General features: G+C 47.5%; 4 protein-coding genes and 2 non-coding genes across 6 annotated transcripts; 4 read left to right on the top strand and 2 right to left on the bottom strand.

Moving 5' to 3' along the window:
• Window positions 1-230: 230 nt before the first annotated feature.
• Window positions 231-1,553, top strand: BO87DRAFT_377865 (dynein light chain Tctex-type family protein). The gene is made up of 5 exons (XM_025623661.1): window positions 231-312; window positions 502-578; window positions 709-747; window positions 855-929; window positions 1,000-1,553. The coding sequence occupies exons 2-5, from the start codon at window positions 549-551 to the stop codon at window positions 1,282-1,284; spliced, it is 429 nt and encodes a 142-aa protein (XP_025478269.1). The 5' UTR covers window positions 231-312; window positions 502-548; the 3' UTR covers window positions 1,285-1,553.
• A 1,149-nt stretch (window positions 1,554-2,702) lies between these two features.
• Window positions 2,703-2,785, bottom strand: BO87DRAFT_t168. Its single transcript has one exon. It is a non-coding gene; the product is annotated as a tRNA-Arg (tRNA).
• Window positions 2,786-4,857: 2,072 nt separating this feature from the next.
• BO87DRAFT_377867 (uncharacterized protein) lies at window positions 4,858-6,703 on the top strand. Its single transcript, XM_025623662.1, has one exon. The coding sequence runs from the start codon at window positions 4,895-4,897 to the stop codon at window positions 6,353-6,355; it is 1,461 nt and encodes a 486-aa protein (XP_025478270.1). The 5' UTR covers window positions 4,858-4,894; the 3' UTR covers window positions 6,356-6,703.
• A 676-nt stretch (window positions 6,704-7,379) lies between these two features.
• On the bottom strand, window positions 7,380-9,148 carry BO87DRAFT_377868 (WD40 repeat domain-containing protein). The gene is made up of 4 exons (XM_025623663.1): window positions 8,995-9,148; window positions 8,880-8,901; window positions 8,328-8,823; window positions 7,380-8,266 (listed from the first exon to the last, which is right to left on the bottom strand). Exons 1-4 carry the CDS (start codon window positions 9,014-9,016, stop codon window positions 7,631-7,633), a joined length of 1,176 nt encoding a protein of 391 aa, XP_025478271.1. The 5' UTR covers window positions 9,017-9,148; the 3' UTR covers window positions 7,380-7,630.
• Window positions 9,149-9,386: 238 nt separating this feature from the next.
• BO87DRAFT_98389 (uncharacterized protein) lies at window positions 9,387-11,781 on the top strand. The gene is made up of 2 exons (XM_025629713.1): window positions 9,387-9,588; window positions 9,644-11,781. The coding sequence occupies exon 2, from the start codon at window positions 9,773-9,775 to the stop codon at window positions 11,732-11,734; it is 1,962 nt and encodes a 653-aa protein (XP_025478272.1). The 5' UTR covers window positions 9,387-9,588; window positions 9,644-9,772; the 3' UTR covers window positions 11,735-11,781.
• A 205-nt stretch (window positions 11,782-11,986) lies between these two features.
• On the top strand, window positions 11,987-12,069 carry BO87DRAFT_t160. The gene has a single exon. It is a non-coding gene; the product is annotated as a tRNA-Arg (tRNA).
• Window positions 12,070-12,829: the final 760 nt, after the last annotated feature.

Below are 12,829 nucleotides of genomic sequence, written 5' to 3' on the forward strand. Positions count from 1 at the left end.
AGGACGCAGAAGGCTGGAGTTCAATTCAATTGTATATATAGCCTTGCTATTGTAGGTAGATGGCAGCTGATGAGCTAATCCTAACCAAGTAATCAGCTAGTCCGGTCTTGGACCGGACACTAACCCCTCCCAGCCTAGCCTTGTATTCGTCCTGGCCAATCAAGAAGCGCAAAGCGACAGCCATGATGCCAGTCGACGGCGAGCCCCCAAACATTCATTCTTCAGCACCAGCCCGCTAGCTGTTCTTTCGCTGCTGTCGCACTCGCCTTGACACTTCCGCGCATACCAGCATAGCATAGCATCTTGCATTGAGTGAGTGGCCATCTTATCTGTCAATTCCATCAGCCCGTGTTGCTTGATTCGCCGGCCCCGGAGCCGCATTGTCTGTCCTTACCCGCACAATCGCATCTCCAGCATCCCATGGTTATCAACACTTCCCCGACGAACATCCCCTATCTACAACCAGACCCGCGCGAATTCCACTGACAGCTAGCCTTCAAGTCTCACGCAAAACATCTCTTACACCAAACCCAACTCTTTCATTCACAATGGCCGTCGACGCTGCTACCCCCTCTTCGGTGTGTCACCACCCTCCCCGTGCAATGCTCGTACCTGGATAGCCCGCAATCCGAACGTCATCCGACCCCTCTCGCGTCCCTATCCAGACGGACAACTCGTTACAATATACTTACTATTCGACTCGCATAGCCCGTTCCGATCCCCGAATTGACCAAGATCGCCACCGAGGTGCGTTCACCCATACCTTCACATTCATGGCCTCCCACTTCCACCGACAACCCCACTACATGTCTCTCCCTATGTCAATACTAACCACCAATCTACCCCCGATATAGGCCTGCGACACCGCCCTCAAAGATGTGACCGAATACGAACACACCAAAGTCGGCGACTGGAACTCTCAAATCATTGTACCTACTTCCCCCACCCCCACAACTACCCCCTCCAACATCAATCTAACCACTCACTCCGATCCAACAGAACACCATCCTGAAAGCTCTCATCACTGCCACCGCCCCCTCTACTCCCTCGACCGCCCCTCCCTACCGCTTCACCGTGAACAGCACCATCGTGCAACAAGGCCTCATCGACAAGTCCGCCGCCGCTGACGGCGCGACCAGCAACACCGGCAAGCGCGGGATGCACTCTGCGTCCGGAGCTTTCTGGGATGTGAATCGCGATGGTATGTGGACGTTCAAGTATCCTGGCGCTGAGGAACGGGGTCTGGACGTTGTTGTTAGCGTGACGTGGTTTGCGCTGGGTTAGGAGGGTTATCGATTTTCAATGTTTCTTGCTGGAGATGGATGGGTTGGGGAATTTCTTTCCATATAGAGTAATGAATTGAAGGGGAGTTTTTTGAAGTCTTTTGGTTATTTTGTTCCTTTTTTTTTTCTATGTGGCTGGTTTGTTGTATGAAATGAAGGGAGATATTTGATGCGATTTGGTGGGTGGCTTTCTGTTTCTAGGTTTCCTGCTCATTGGATTGTGTGTAGTAAGTAGCCAGCTGGTGTCAAGTTATTCCTACGGGATGGGTGGACTTTGTCGTTCTAATTGATATTGCGTATATAGTACTACAAGTTGCCGGAAAGCCTACCAGCAGTCTACGGACAGAAAGAAGTACAAATAGGAAGAATATATCTGCCCCTGCTTAGTTTCTATTGCATTATTTTGCTATCAGCGCCGTTCTATTTACTGTACTCCTTACTAACTTAGTACTCGATTCTTATGAAATGGGCCCTGGTCAGATTCGCATAGAGTTCGATACCAATTATATGCTTCTACATATTCTTAGCATTACCTGCTACAGTAAATAGAGCATCGTCAACCCACGTAAGGTACATCCGAGGAATAAAGAAATCATATGAAAACAGTATATAGTATTATAGGAAAAAATACATTCATCTCCGGATTAGGCGCAACCCCGTTATTCATTACCTTGTAAAAGACTACATTCAATCAAAGTTGCACACCTCCAATTATGCGAGGGTCCATAAGCCAATACTTACACAGAGTACTTAGTCGCCATAATCCCAAACTTACATTTATTGCAGCTACTGCCCACAGTTGATTGGCTGATCCCGGAATTTCAATAGTACTGTACTAGTACATAGTAGTACTACTCAAGTAGATAGATAACGTAACTCCCGGCCGCACCGGCCACCCCTAGCACACCGCCCTAGAATTACTGTACTACTCATTGCTAATTCACATCCTTTGATAGAAAGAGTGGTTGCATGTAGAAACGCGTTGGGCGGTGTACTGAGTGGCCGGCGCGGGCGGGTGGCCGATGCGGACGGGAGTTACGTACGTTATTATGAAGTTTAACTTTGATCAGAATTAAGTTCAACCAATGAATAATTTTACCTGATAAAAAATCACTATAAATCCCTAATGAAAATAAATCCCTTATAACCACTTTACCCTCATACATACTAACCCTCATTGAGCTCGAAATGGTAGAAAATTAGAGTGTAGTTTTGAGAAAGTTGATCAGCTTTCAGATATCTTCTTTTTAAACAGGTTGTATTATCCATAGAGTCTGTTTGACAATACGTAGAGTTCAGATAGAAGAGCTCCAAAACATCAAGTTTCCCACCAAAATCACCCGTTTCCGGGCCGCTCTGCGCGAGATTTCAATGCCCTGATGGTGAAGGAATCTGTATCTGCCTGAAAAAAATAGATAAAGCCCCTGGTGGGGGTCGAACCCACAACCTTAAGATGACCTACTGGTAGAAGTCTTACGCGCTACCGATTGCGCCACAAGGGCCTCCTTGGTGAATGATCTGTTTAATTTTACGATACTCTAGCTCGCACTAACTGCAATCAATGCCAGAGATCCGATAACAAAAAGGCGTGTGAGAAAAGCCTCCATGTATATAAAAGACACAAAAGAAATTTGTAAAACAAGTGATCCTTCCAGATATCTTTCATTGAGGTAATATATCATGCTCAGCGACACCATAAGTATTGTTATGTCTTGTAATTCGGCCGATAGAAATTGAAATGGTGCTGCCAATCGCCATAATATAGTTTCAATCCATACACGTCAGTAACTTATCAGAACTGCTTCCTGCACTGGCGTGGAGATGCAGCTCACCATATATATGAATATATATATACAGTAAAGTAAGACAAAGAAGAAAAACTCTCACCACGATAGGCGGGCTCTAGCTGAGCGGGGTAGCTTGTGTAGATCTGTGTGCCATTATAATAATGCAATATAGGATGTGTCGGAGTAAAGCAAAGTGGAATTTTCCTTGGAGGTCATTCGGAAATAATGTACCAAGGAAATTGGGGGGGGAGAAGGAAAGAGAGGAAGAAAGTTGGAATCATATCATCATTTACTTCTCTATACCAATCATACATGGAGCGCATCAAAAATGGGGGAAAAAAATGAAATTACCCCCATAGTCTAATGGAGACGTGAAATTATCCAAACAGCTATCCAAGTAGTTGTGATAATTCAAACAGCTCTCCAAGCAGTCATACAAACTGCTATGTAAATGATCACCTAAACAAATTTCCCAAGCAGTCATCTGAATAAATTCTTGAACAGCTTTCTAAACCGGCCTTATTGATAATCTTGCAGACGTCTGAATCTACGGTTAAAATGCAGGAAAAAATTCATGAAGAAGTTTGATTAATTAAGGTCTATTAATTCCACCTGTTTGGAAAGCCGTTTGACTTAAAGATACCTTGTTTAGATGGCCGTTTGAGTGGCCCTTTGGGTGGCGGTCCCAAGTATCACGTAGATTTTACTTTGAATATTGCTGTTAATCGCCGCACTCCCGAGACGTTTGTAACTCACTCCTAGTGACGCTTCTAAGGTTCCTAGAGTGTTCAAGTTTCACCGGGCATCTCATCTCAAACCACCCAAACTAGTGGCGTGCCTTCTTGAGCCTACTTGTTTGTCTCCCTAGCAAAGATTGGTGAGCCCAACTTGTTAGTACATTCCCACGATCTTAACATCTTGACTCTCATTACTGAAATCACATAGGCAAACACCAGGAAACAACACGCAAATCGCTCTGTGTCCACATACAGTGGAGCTCACAACTGACTGATTCAAGGTCATGTCATATAATCCAGAGAAAGCTTGCCGTTACTGCAAGTCCTTGGCCCACATCAGCAAGTACTGCCCCACAAATAAGACTTGCGTTTATTGCAAGAAGGACCACAACATAATCAACTGCACGAGAGTTACGTGCCGAAGTTGCAAAACGAAAGGGCACCATCAGCATGTCTGCCCAAAGAAAACCCATTGTACGCTGCCACGAAGAAAGTAAAAAAGCACTTGCCACCCATACAGATCTGCTGACCCCGTCGGGAAGCTTTAGGCATGGGCTCGAGCCTAAGTCCTGACGTATTCACGCAAGATAGAATATTCTCCGTCACTTCCAAGAGACAGAGCAGCTCGACATTGCAGTCAATCTTGCATAAGAGACAGAGGACGTCCGGCCATCACACTTCAGTAAACCTGAACATTTCTGTTCAGTCACCTCAACATCTTGACAAGAGATGGTCTAACATTGATGAGGTTATAAGGGATGTAAGTAAATGATTACTAGGCTTTATTATTATTAGTATTAACCAGCCTTAGAAGCTATCACTGCAAGGAGGGTTCATCTTTCCCTACCTTGAGGAATTATGCAGTGAAATGATAAGTGACATAATGCAGGGATTACTTCCTGGATCTTCTTCACCGCATTGCAACTACTCCAATGTTATTGATGAACATGGTGGCGTGGACGCGGTGACCAAGTATCTCATCCAGCTCGTAAACCCATGCATTATCCAGCTGCAAGGCAACGAAGTGACAAAAGACACGCTAGACACAATCTTCTCCCAGCAACTCAACAACAACGAGCCCTGGAACATGCCCTCAGGGTATGCGAGCATTGTGTATGACGATCGAAATACAGCATGGTGGAGGCTATATGTAGGCCAATGCTCCTCAACATGGAGACGAATTGTATGTCAGCATGCTCAACAAATTATGAAAGGATCAACATCAAGCCTCTTCTACTTCAGCTTGTGGATAGGGAATGGTCACCGATATGCCAGGTTTATCAAGCTTTGGGGTTTCCCTAAGGACACTGTGAATGATGTGTGGTATCAAGCCTGCAGTAATCTACTTGAAGCCCTTTTCTGCAAAGCTTTCCGGACCCACCATGGGATGTTAAATCGACTGAGCTCAGAACACTGGGCTAATGGCGAATCTTCAACCTCTGGCTTGGGATGGGGCCTTAATATAATGTCACCACTTGTACAGGGTAATGCAGCCTTGACTAAGGAACTTCGGACTAAGGCAAATATTGGTCCCAGCAAGGCACCGGACCCACAAATACAGCACTGGGCAGTTTTCAACTCACGACAGAAGTCAGCTACTGCAAAACAGAGAGATATGAAGGGAAGCAATCGGGCCATATTCCACATCGATTTTGACAAGGCATTGCAACTTGCCCTAGACAATGATGAAGGCATCTTCAAGATGGTCAAAGATTCGCTTCAGCTAGAACAAGAAAAACTTGAGACCAGTGAAGATTTGGCTCATATACCGTTTTGTGGTAGTTTAACCTCGGAGGTCGCTGCGATCCTTGACTATGCTGCTGTTTCTGGGGCAAGTGATATGCCCATGAGGATTAGTAGTGATGATGACAGTAACCAGCAGACACTTGATATTCCATGGTCACTGGATGGATGCGGATTCACTGCAAAAAATATCCTCATCTGGACCTGTGACTTTAAAAATTTTGCAAGTATAGGTCTTAGGCATCTCGGTCATGATATCCTGACAGAACCTATTACCAGAAAATTCCATGAAACTGTTCTTGCAACCAGCCTAGCTAAGATTGTTTTCCTATGCGGTCCTCAATCTGAAAAGCTTATACGAGCTATTGTGGCGCCTTCGCGACATACCCTTTCTTTACGTGGATTTAACTATCCACTCTATCGCGATACTGTCCGGAATCGTCTTTTTATCTGCTGCCCTCCTCTACCCGCAGAGATCTGGTCTGTTAGCGCAATTCATAGTATCAAGATAAGCGAGGCTCTTAGATTTGCAGTGAACTTCATCCCATCGCTAAAACATGATATCAGGCCGTTCTTCTGTGAGAACAGCAGTATTGTCGGCTATATCTTGCGACACGCAAGGAAGGAAAGACTCGGCGGAGAAGCTCTAACTGCTGATACTGTGGATGAGGGTGTCCAGCTCTGGCTAGCCAGAAAAAACATGGCCAAACTTGAAGACATAAGAGAAATTGAGAGAATTGGTGGCTCACTTACTCGTGGTCTTTTAATGGTCTTTGAATTTTCTTCCAAGAAGACCAAAAAGTGATGGGGACAAACCCAAAGAAAGTTCGCATCCTAGTCGAAGAGTCACTGAAAGAGTGAGAGTTCACGAGCCTTTCAACGTGGAACAATATCAGGAAATGGGAGACTTCGTTCACAAGCGTCTGTGCGAGCGCGAAACAAATTATGAGGGCCAATTGTCTCAACTGCATGCTGAGTCATCACGATCTCGAGACGAGACAAGGCACTCTATCAACACTGACAAAGGAGGAGATGATGTGCCATCCGCTGATCCAGAGTCTATCACAGCATTGAAATGCTTTTCGCAGCTACAGGGTCAAGAGTCTCAGGCGGATGCAGCAGGAAGGCAAAGTCCAGCTGAGACAGAGAATGGGGACTACGAAGCTTCCACAAGTATCCTTCAAAGCCTTACAGCTAAGGTTATAAGTGAAGGATTTCTTGACCCTGTCGATGGCACTGCAGTACAGTCTGCTGTCACTGAGTTCAGTGATAAAAAGCGGCAGAGTGTGAAAAATATTATGTGGCAAAGCACAGACATCCGAAATACTGAATATAGCTATCAGCTGAAAGAACAGGTCAGGCGCCACATCTATATCTACTATTGTGAGATTATATTCCCGCATGATATGGATATCAGGGATAACAAAATCTTCATAAAAATAGAGCTCTGTCCTTTGGGAGAAACGCATACAAATTTATATGCAATTTCAGGCTCTGAAGATCATGACGATCCGGCTCTCCGTCTAGCCTTCCGGGTTAGATACCATGATTCCTTTGGTCGTGAAGTAATATACTATGCAAAAAATTCAGGTGGTGGTATGGTATTCAAGGCAAACACCTTGGTGGATGTTCTGGAGAAAAAGTCATTAGAGGAGATAGCTCAGATCCCAAGACGGTATATCTATATCGGTACTGGAAATGATGCTCATCCCGAACTTGAACGGTTTAGGAATGGGTCATATACCAGTGAACTGCCTCGACAGTCGCCGAAAGCTTTATGTATGTAGAGAATGGTGATGGATGACTAAAAACAATTACAACCATGAAATCGGTCATACAATAAACTCATGCATATACGGATATCGAACCAGGATTACTTGCTAACATCCAATAACACAACACAGGGAATCAAGCAAAACCTGAACTCCAATGCAGTAGGCGATTCGCCTTCGTGCCACAACCCCAAACCAAGCACCATGCTGACCATTAGCCCTGAACCATACAAGACAACTGAAAAAGAAGAAGGTTGAAAGACGCATACATCTGCCTCTAGGCAGCCTCATAATGTAAGACACAACTCTCAACGCGGCTCGGAATAGTCGTTCAGCGCTACGCATACCGCCCCGCGGTGATGACCACTGTATTGACGGATGATCTGACCCGAAGCCAGCTCCCATAGGCGGGCGTAGTGGTCGCTGGATACTGTGACGAGATACGCAGAGTCAGCGGAGAAAGCGCAATCCCAGACCCACCGTTGGTGATTTGCAAGCGTGGTCTCTAGGAAAAGTGATCCTGTCGCGGAGTCCATGGGGGGTCCGTCCGGTTGTACAGGGAAGGTCTGCTGGGGTTCGTTGTTTATAGGTGTCGCTGCTTGGAAGAGACTGAATGGGTTGGCTTCAAAGTCAGTGCCGTTGGGGGATGCGTGATTCACGTGTTGCGTAGATTCCGGGGAAGAAGGGCTGTCATTCGATTCGGGTGAAGAGATGGCTCTGGCCTTGGCCTTGGCGGCATTGGCGGCGGCAATCTTGGCCGGCGGATAATCAAGGTCAAGGTTCCATACTTTGGCCGTGTGGTCTGCGGAGCACGTTGCGAGATGCTTGACATCAGGGGAGAGAAGAACGCGAGTGAGGTAGTCCTTGTGCGCCTGGAAGGTACATATCGGAACGATGCGCGTTATCTCAGCGTCTTGGATCATGCGCCAGATGTAGACATTACCCTATAGGCCGGTCGCTCAAAGTCAGTGATGAAGACAAGCGGCGAGTAATTGTCTTTTTCACCTTTTTATTTCCAGCGCAGAGCAGGGATCCATCACTTGCGACACTAACACTATGAACAGCAACGTCGTCCTCAGGAATCAGCTGGTGAGTGCAGACGCTTTCACCCAGGTCCCAAACCCGGACAATACCAGCGCGATCCCCACTAATGAGCTCGCCCTGGTTGGGGTGGATTACAACGTCGTTGACTGGAGCTTTATGCGCGTAATTGCGCTGCAGGCTACCTGTACGGGTATCCCAGACTTTAACCGTACCATCTTCCGAACTGGTGACCATCCACTTTCCCTCGCAGTGAAACGCGACGCCGGTGATGTTGTTTGTATGGCCGTCGAAGGTCATGACCGGATTGGGATTGGTAGATTTGATGTCATACAGCTTGACATTATTGTGGCCGGCGGCTGCCAAGTACCGTTTGTCGGGGGTGATGCATAAGCGATTAACTTGGGAATCGGGATGCTGTATAGTGCGCGAGCAAATCCCCGACAAGGCCTCCCAGAAACTGGGCCAAGTTAGCGACGTCAACTTTCGGGGCGCAAGTAACACAGTCTGACATACCGAATGGTGTGGTCGTAGCCCGCTGTAAATCACGATATAGAACATTGGTCAGTCAATTCTTCCCAGGACAGACACTAGATGTTAGAGACTGGTTAGCGCTGAGAGAACTGCATACCAGTGCAAAGTATAACGCTCATGTTGAAGGTTGTAGACGAGCCCAGAAGCAAGGACGCTGAAGAGGCGAGGAGGGACGGGGAATCGGGAGTCGCCAGTTACTAAAGTAAAGCAGATGCGGTGCCCGTCAGCTTCCTGCCGGCCTTAAAGCCACGGCCGCCCAGCTTGGCGCCGGACACTATGTGGGGCACGTGAGCGGTCCAGAGGGCGGTGTGAAAGGCGGAGAACATCATCTCGGATTAAATTTAGACGGAATAGGAATCTTTTCTACTGCGACGTACTTCTTTGCTTCTTTACTTCTGCGTGACTGTCCTGACCCGGCCTTTTCTGTTCATTCTCACTCGTTTGGGAATTATATCGAGCGTCCTGGACGTGTGTGGTATCTCGTTTCCCCCAACATTGGCCAAACTGTACAGTTGTTGCACTCAAACCGGATTATGCAATAGGGCGCGTATCCAGTGGCTAGCCTGAGCCTGCTCACAAGCTATTGATTTGAGGCACCTGCTGGCTCTCCCTGTTATCTACTTCCCGTACATACTTCCTGCGGGACAAGTCTTCACAGTCGTTTTGGGATCTCAATACTTGCTCTCAAGAGGTACGCTTCACAGCAGTCTCGAAGCGAGGGATATCCTCATTCTTACCATCTGCAGAGCTGGGCTATGAGTAAATGGAGCGCTTCATCTCCTAAGTGCCATCGCCACCTTAGGAAATATCGAACGGCATAGCACGATACACATTCATTTGGCCGTCTCCGAACTGGGCCTGAATTTGTCGCTGGGATGAATGGAAGCATGGCTGAAGGTATTTCTACCTCTCTCCAGACCTGTCCTCCAGACCCTCATGGTCTTCAAGATCTTGAGGGCCTTCCATCTCCCCCATCACTGCCTTCTCTGCACGTGAATGATCTGGGGCTTACACCTCCCCCTGGGTCCCAGCTGCAGCTTTCCACCAAGTCCTCCCAACATGAAAAACGGAAACTGCCGACCAGAGATGTGAACGCGACGTCAGAAACCCCAGCCGATCCGCGACACGCCGCACAACCGCTCGGGAATACCCACAAAGATCACAACGACGAGAAGCAAGTGGAAGTCAATGATGCATCCTCAGAAGAACAACCTCCGGCCGACAAGGTGGTCAAGTCCCGACAGTCGTGGGCAGATACCGCGACCTCTTCTCCACAATTAGAGATAGACTTTTCGGCATTTGACGATTCCAATAACGTCACAGAGGAGTTGTACGACACTCTCTTCGATTCCGAACTTGTTCTGCAGGAGATTGATGCAGTCTTGCAGCGGAAGCGAAATGGCGACGAGGCGTTCCCGGAAGATTGTGTCTACTGGGACCAATCTAGAAAAAGGCAAGCCACAGAGATGTCCCAATATTCAACCACAGAGTCTCCGGATAAAACACCCTCGTTATTATCACTAGATTCTGGACAACCTGAACAAGGAGGCACGGGCCCTCATACGCCAAGCGATGTTGAGAAACGACAGTCCGATGCCGTCTTCGACTCTATAGACCTTCTATTTGAAGACCATTTGGGCGATTTTTCATTGGACATCCCTGATGGCGAGGTTTATTCCAACTTTGACATCCAGGGCGCGGGTAATGGTGAAGGAGGCAAAGAAGACATGTCAGCGAATATTAGTGTGTTTGACCAATCCTTCGATCTGCCCTCCGTCAGCGAGATTACCAAGGAACGATTCTCTCTTGATGATCAAGACATCGTCGACAGCACAAACCGCGAAGCTCTGCAGCGAGCGTTTGCCGAGCCAGAGTACGTCTCGCCGTATCCAGTTTATGGGGGCCCATTGGGATATATGCCGTCAGCTCCGAATATCCATGTCAGGTGCATCGAAGTTTCGGATGATCGGACAAACTTGCGCCTTGCGACTCTGCGGAATAAGGTACAGCAGCTGACGCTGGAGCGCAACAAGTATAAACAGGAGTGGGCACTGGCGTCGGACCTGACGGCCATGGATCCGGCGACTGGTAAAACAAAACAACAGACACTACTTGAGCAGAATGCCATGCTGCGACGTGTGTGCTCCCGGCATCAACAAAGAGTCGAGCAGTACAAGCAAGAGGCTATCGAGTGGAAGAACAAGCTTCATGATCTCGGCACTATCTACAACAATCTACTATATGAGATTCAAGTTCAGAAGCAAATGCCTGCAGTTGCCCCGATTCCAACTGGATACAAACCTCCCCGGGCACGCCAGGCTAGCTCAAACGCAACCTCGTTACAACTGTCGACCTCACAGCCACAATCCATGACAACACCAAATGCATCTGCTGGGGAGCCTATCACAATCGACCTGACCGAAGAAACAGGCGATGACGGGTCAGCTGCAGCGAATCCAACCCCAGAAGAACAGGAAGAGCGTCAACGACGCGTGGAGATGCTTCAGTCACTGCGGAACAAAAAGTACAGTTGGCTTGGTGATGCGGACGGAGGCGTCGGCAATCAAAACCTCCGCCTCAGTGTAACCCCAGCGCCTCGACAAGGATCTCTAAAACCCGCGGGTGGGCCTCACGACTCCGAACGGAGCCGGAACGATCACGTACCAATAAGAGACATCAGCGAGATTGCGTCAGACGATCGGGTGGAGGACAACGACGATGACTTGGCTCGTATGATGGAGCAAGAGTTGGCTTCGCCGAGTGCCACGTGTAAGTCGTGTGATTTTGATGTACTTACGGCCCAGGTTGAGGATAGTCCGAAGAATGTTTCAAAATGATTGAGATCCATCTGAGAAGGGGTAGTTGTGCGGCTCTTTCGCTCTTAGAGTTGTAAGCTGGTTCAGAAGTCCGCAAAAAGTGAAATACATCTTTTAATAAGTGGAGAGTAGATCCGACGGGTAACTGTCAAGAAAGAAAGGCACCTTTTTGGGGGAGGTGAGGAGAAAAATATGCGAGAAGAAAATACACTCCAATTCTAGCCAACCTAATAGGTTAAATTCCGGTTGCCTATTCCCTATTTTCAACAAGTAGCCCTTGTGGCGCAATCGGTAGCGCGTAAGACTTCTACCAGTAGGTCATCTTAAGGTTGTGGGTTCGACCCCCACCAGGGGCTTTATTTAATTTTTCAGGCATATGAAGATTCCTTCACCATCACCATTTAGGGCCTCGCGCAGAGCGGCCCGGAAACGGGTGAGGTGGGGAGATTCAGGTCTGACAAATTGTTTTTGCGTAGGTGGTCTATATAGTCCACCTTAGTCAAAAGCCTTATTTTCAATGTTGCTCGCCCAAAGTAGGTATTGTTGCACCCCAGAGATTATATACATATCAACCACTGCTATGCAGTACGCACTTATAGTAGTAGTACAGTGTCCAGGCCAATGTAACGGATCAAACGACTCCAACGAGGGGAAATCGAACCCTCAAGTCAAGCATCACTGCAGCGTGCCTTCCCGATCGGAAGAACGCCTCCTACCCCCCTCCGATCCGTACTTCGTCTTCTTCCTTTGCTTTCCTACATGTATCTAGATAACACAAAAGATAACTACAATTAAGATTGCCTTTTGCTCTTCCTTTTGCTTTATGTCTCATCAAACATAGATTGATACGAACGCCTCAGCTCGAGGCACGTACCAATTACTAATGAATGGAACACCGCTGAACAGCGCCGATGCATGCCCCGTGTGGCATGGTCGAAGGATGGCGCTTAGTTAGTTTGGTAGACACCAATCATTTAACCTCGAAGACTCAAGACCGTCTTTGAATAAAAATAAGTATTTTGGATGTTCTGCGAAGACTTAGTAGATGATTTATGTTGGAACAGATATCTCTCCGTCGCCTGGCTGACTAGCAGCGATATATCGTTTCTGGTCTAG

The sequence above is a fragment of the Aspergillus neoniger genome, assembly GCF_003184625.1.
Source record: "Aspergillus neoniger CBS 115656 unplaced genomic scaffold BO87scaffold_22, whole genome shotgun sequence".
NCBI classification, from domain to species: Eukaryota; Fungi; Ascomycota; class Eurotiomycetes; order Eurotiales; family Aspergillaceae; genus Aspergillus; species Aspergillus neoniger.

Bases quoted from the DNA above. Each gene is read 5' to 3' on its own strand.
- BO87DRAFT_98389 (XM_025629713.1), top strand. From the start codon at position 9,773: ATGAATGGAAGCATGGCTGAAGGTATTTCTACCTCTCTCCAGACCTGT.
- BO87DRAFT_377867 (XM_025623662.1), top strand. From the start codon at position 4,895: ATGCCCTCAGGGTATGCGAGCATTGTGTATGACGATCGAAATACAGCA.
- BO87DRAFT_377865 (XM_025623661.1), top strand. From the start codon at position 549: ATGGCCGTCGACGCTGCTACCCCCTCTTCG. The intron at 748-854 runs GTGCGTTCACCC...CCCCCGATATAG, and splicing joins TGACCAAGATCGCCACCGAG to GCCTGCGACACCGCCCTCAA. The intron at 930-999 runs GTACCTACTTCC...CCGATCCAACAG, and splicing joins ACTGGAACTCTCAAATCATT to AACACCATCCTGAAAGCTCT.
- BO87DRAFT_377868 (XM_025623663.1), bottom strand. From the start codon at position 9,016: ATGAGCGTTATACTTTGCACTG. The intron at 8,902-8,994 runs GTATGCAGTTCT...CGTGATTTACAG, and splicing joins GAGCGTTATACTTTGCACTG to CGGGCTACGACCACACCATT. The intron at 8,267-8,327 runs GTGAAAAAGACA...ACCGGCCTATAG, and splicing joins TCTGCGCTGGAAATAAAAAG to GGTAATGTCTACATCTGGCG.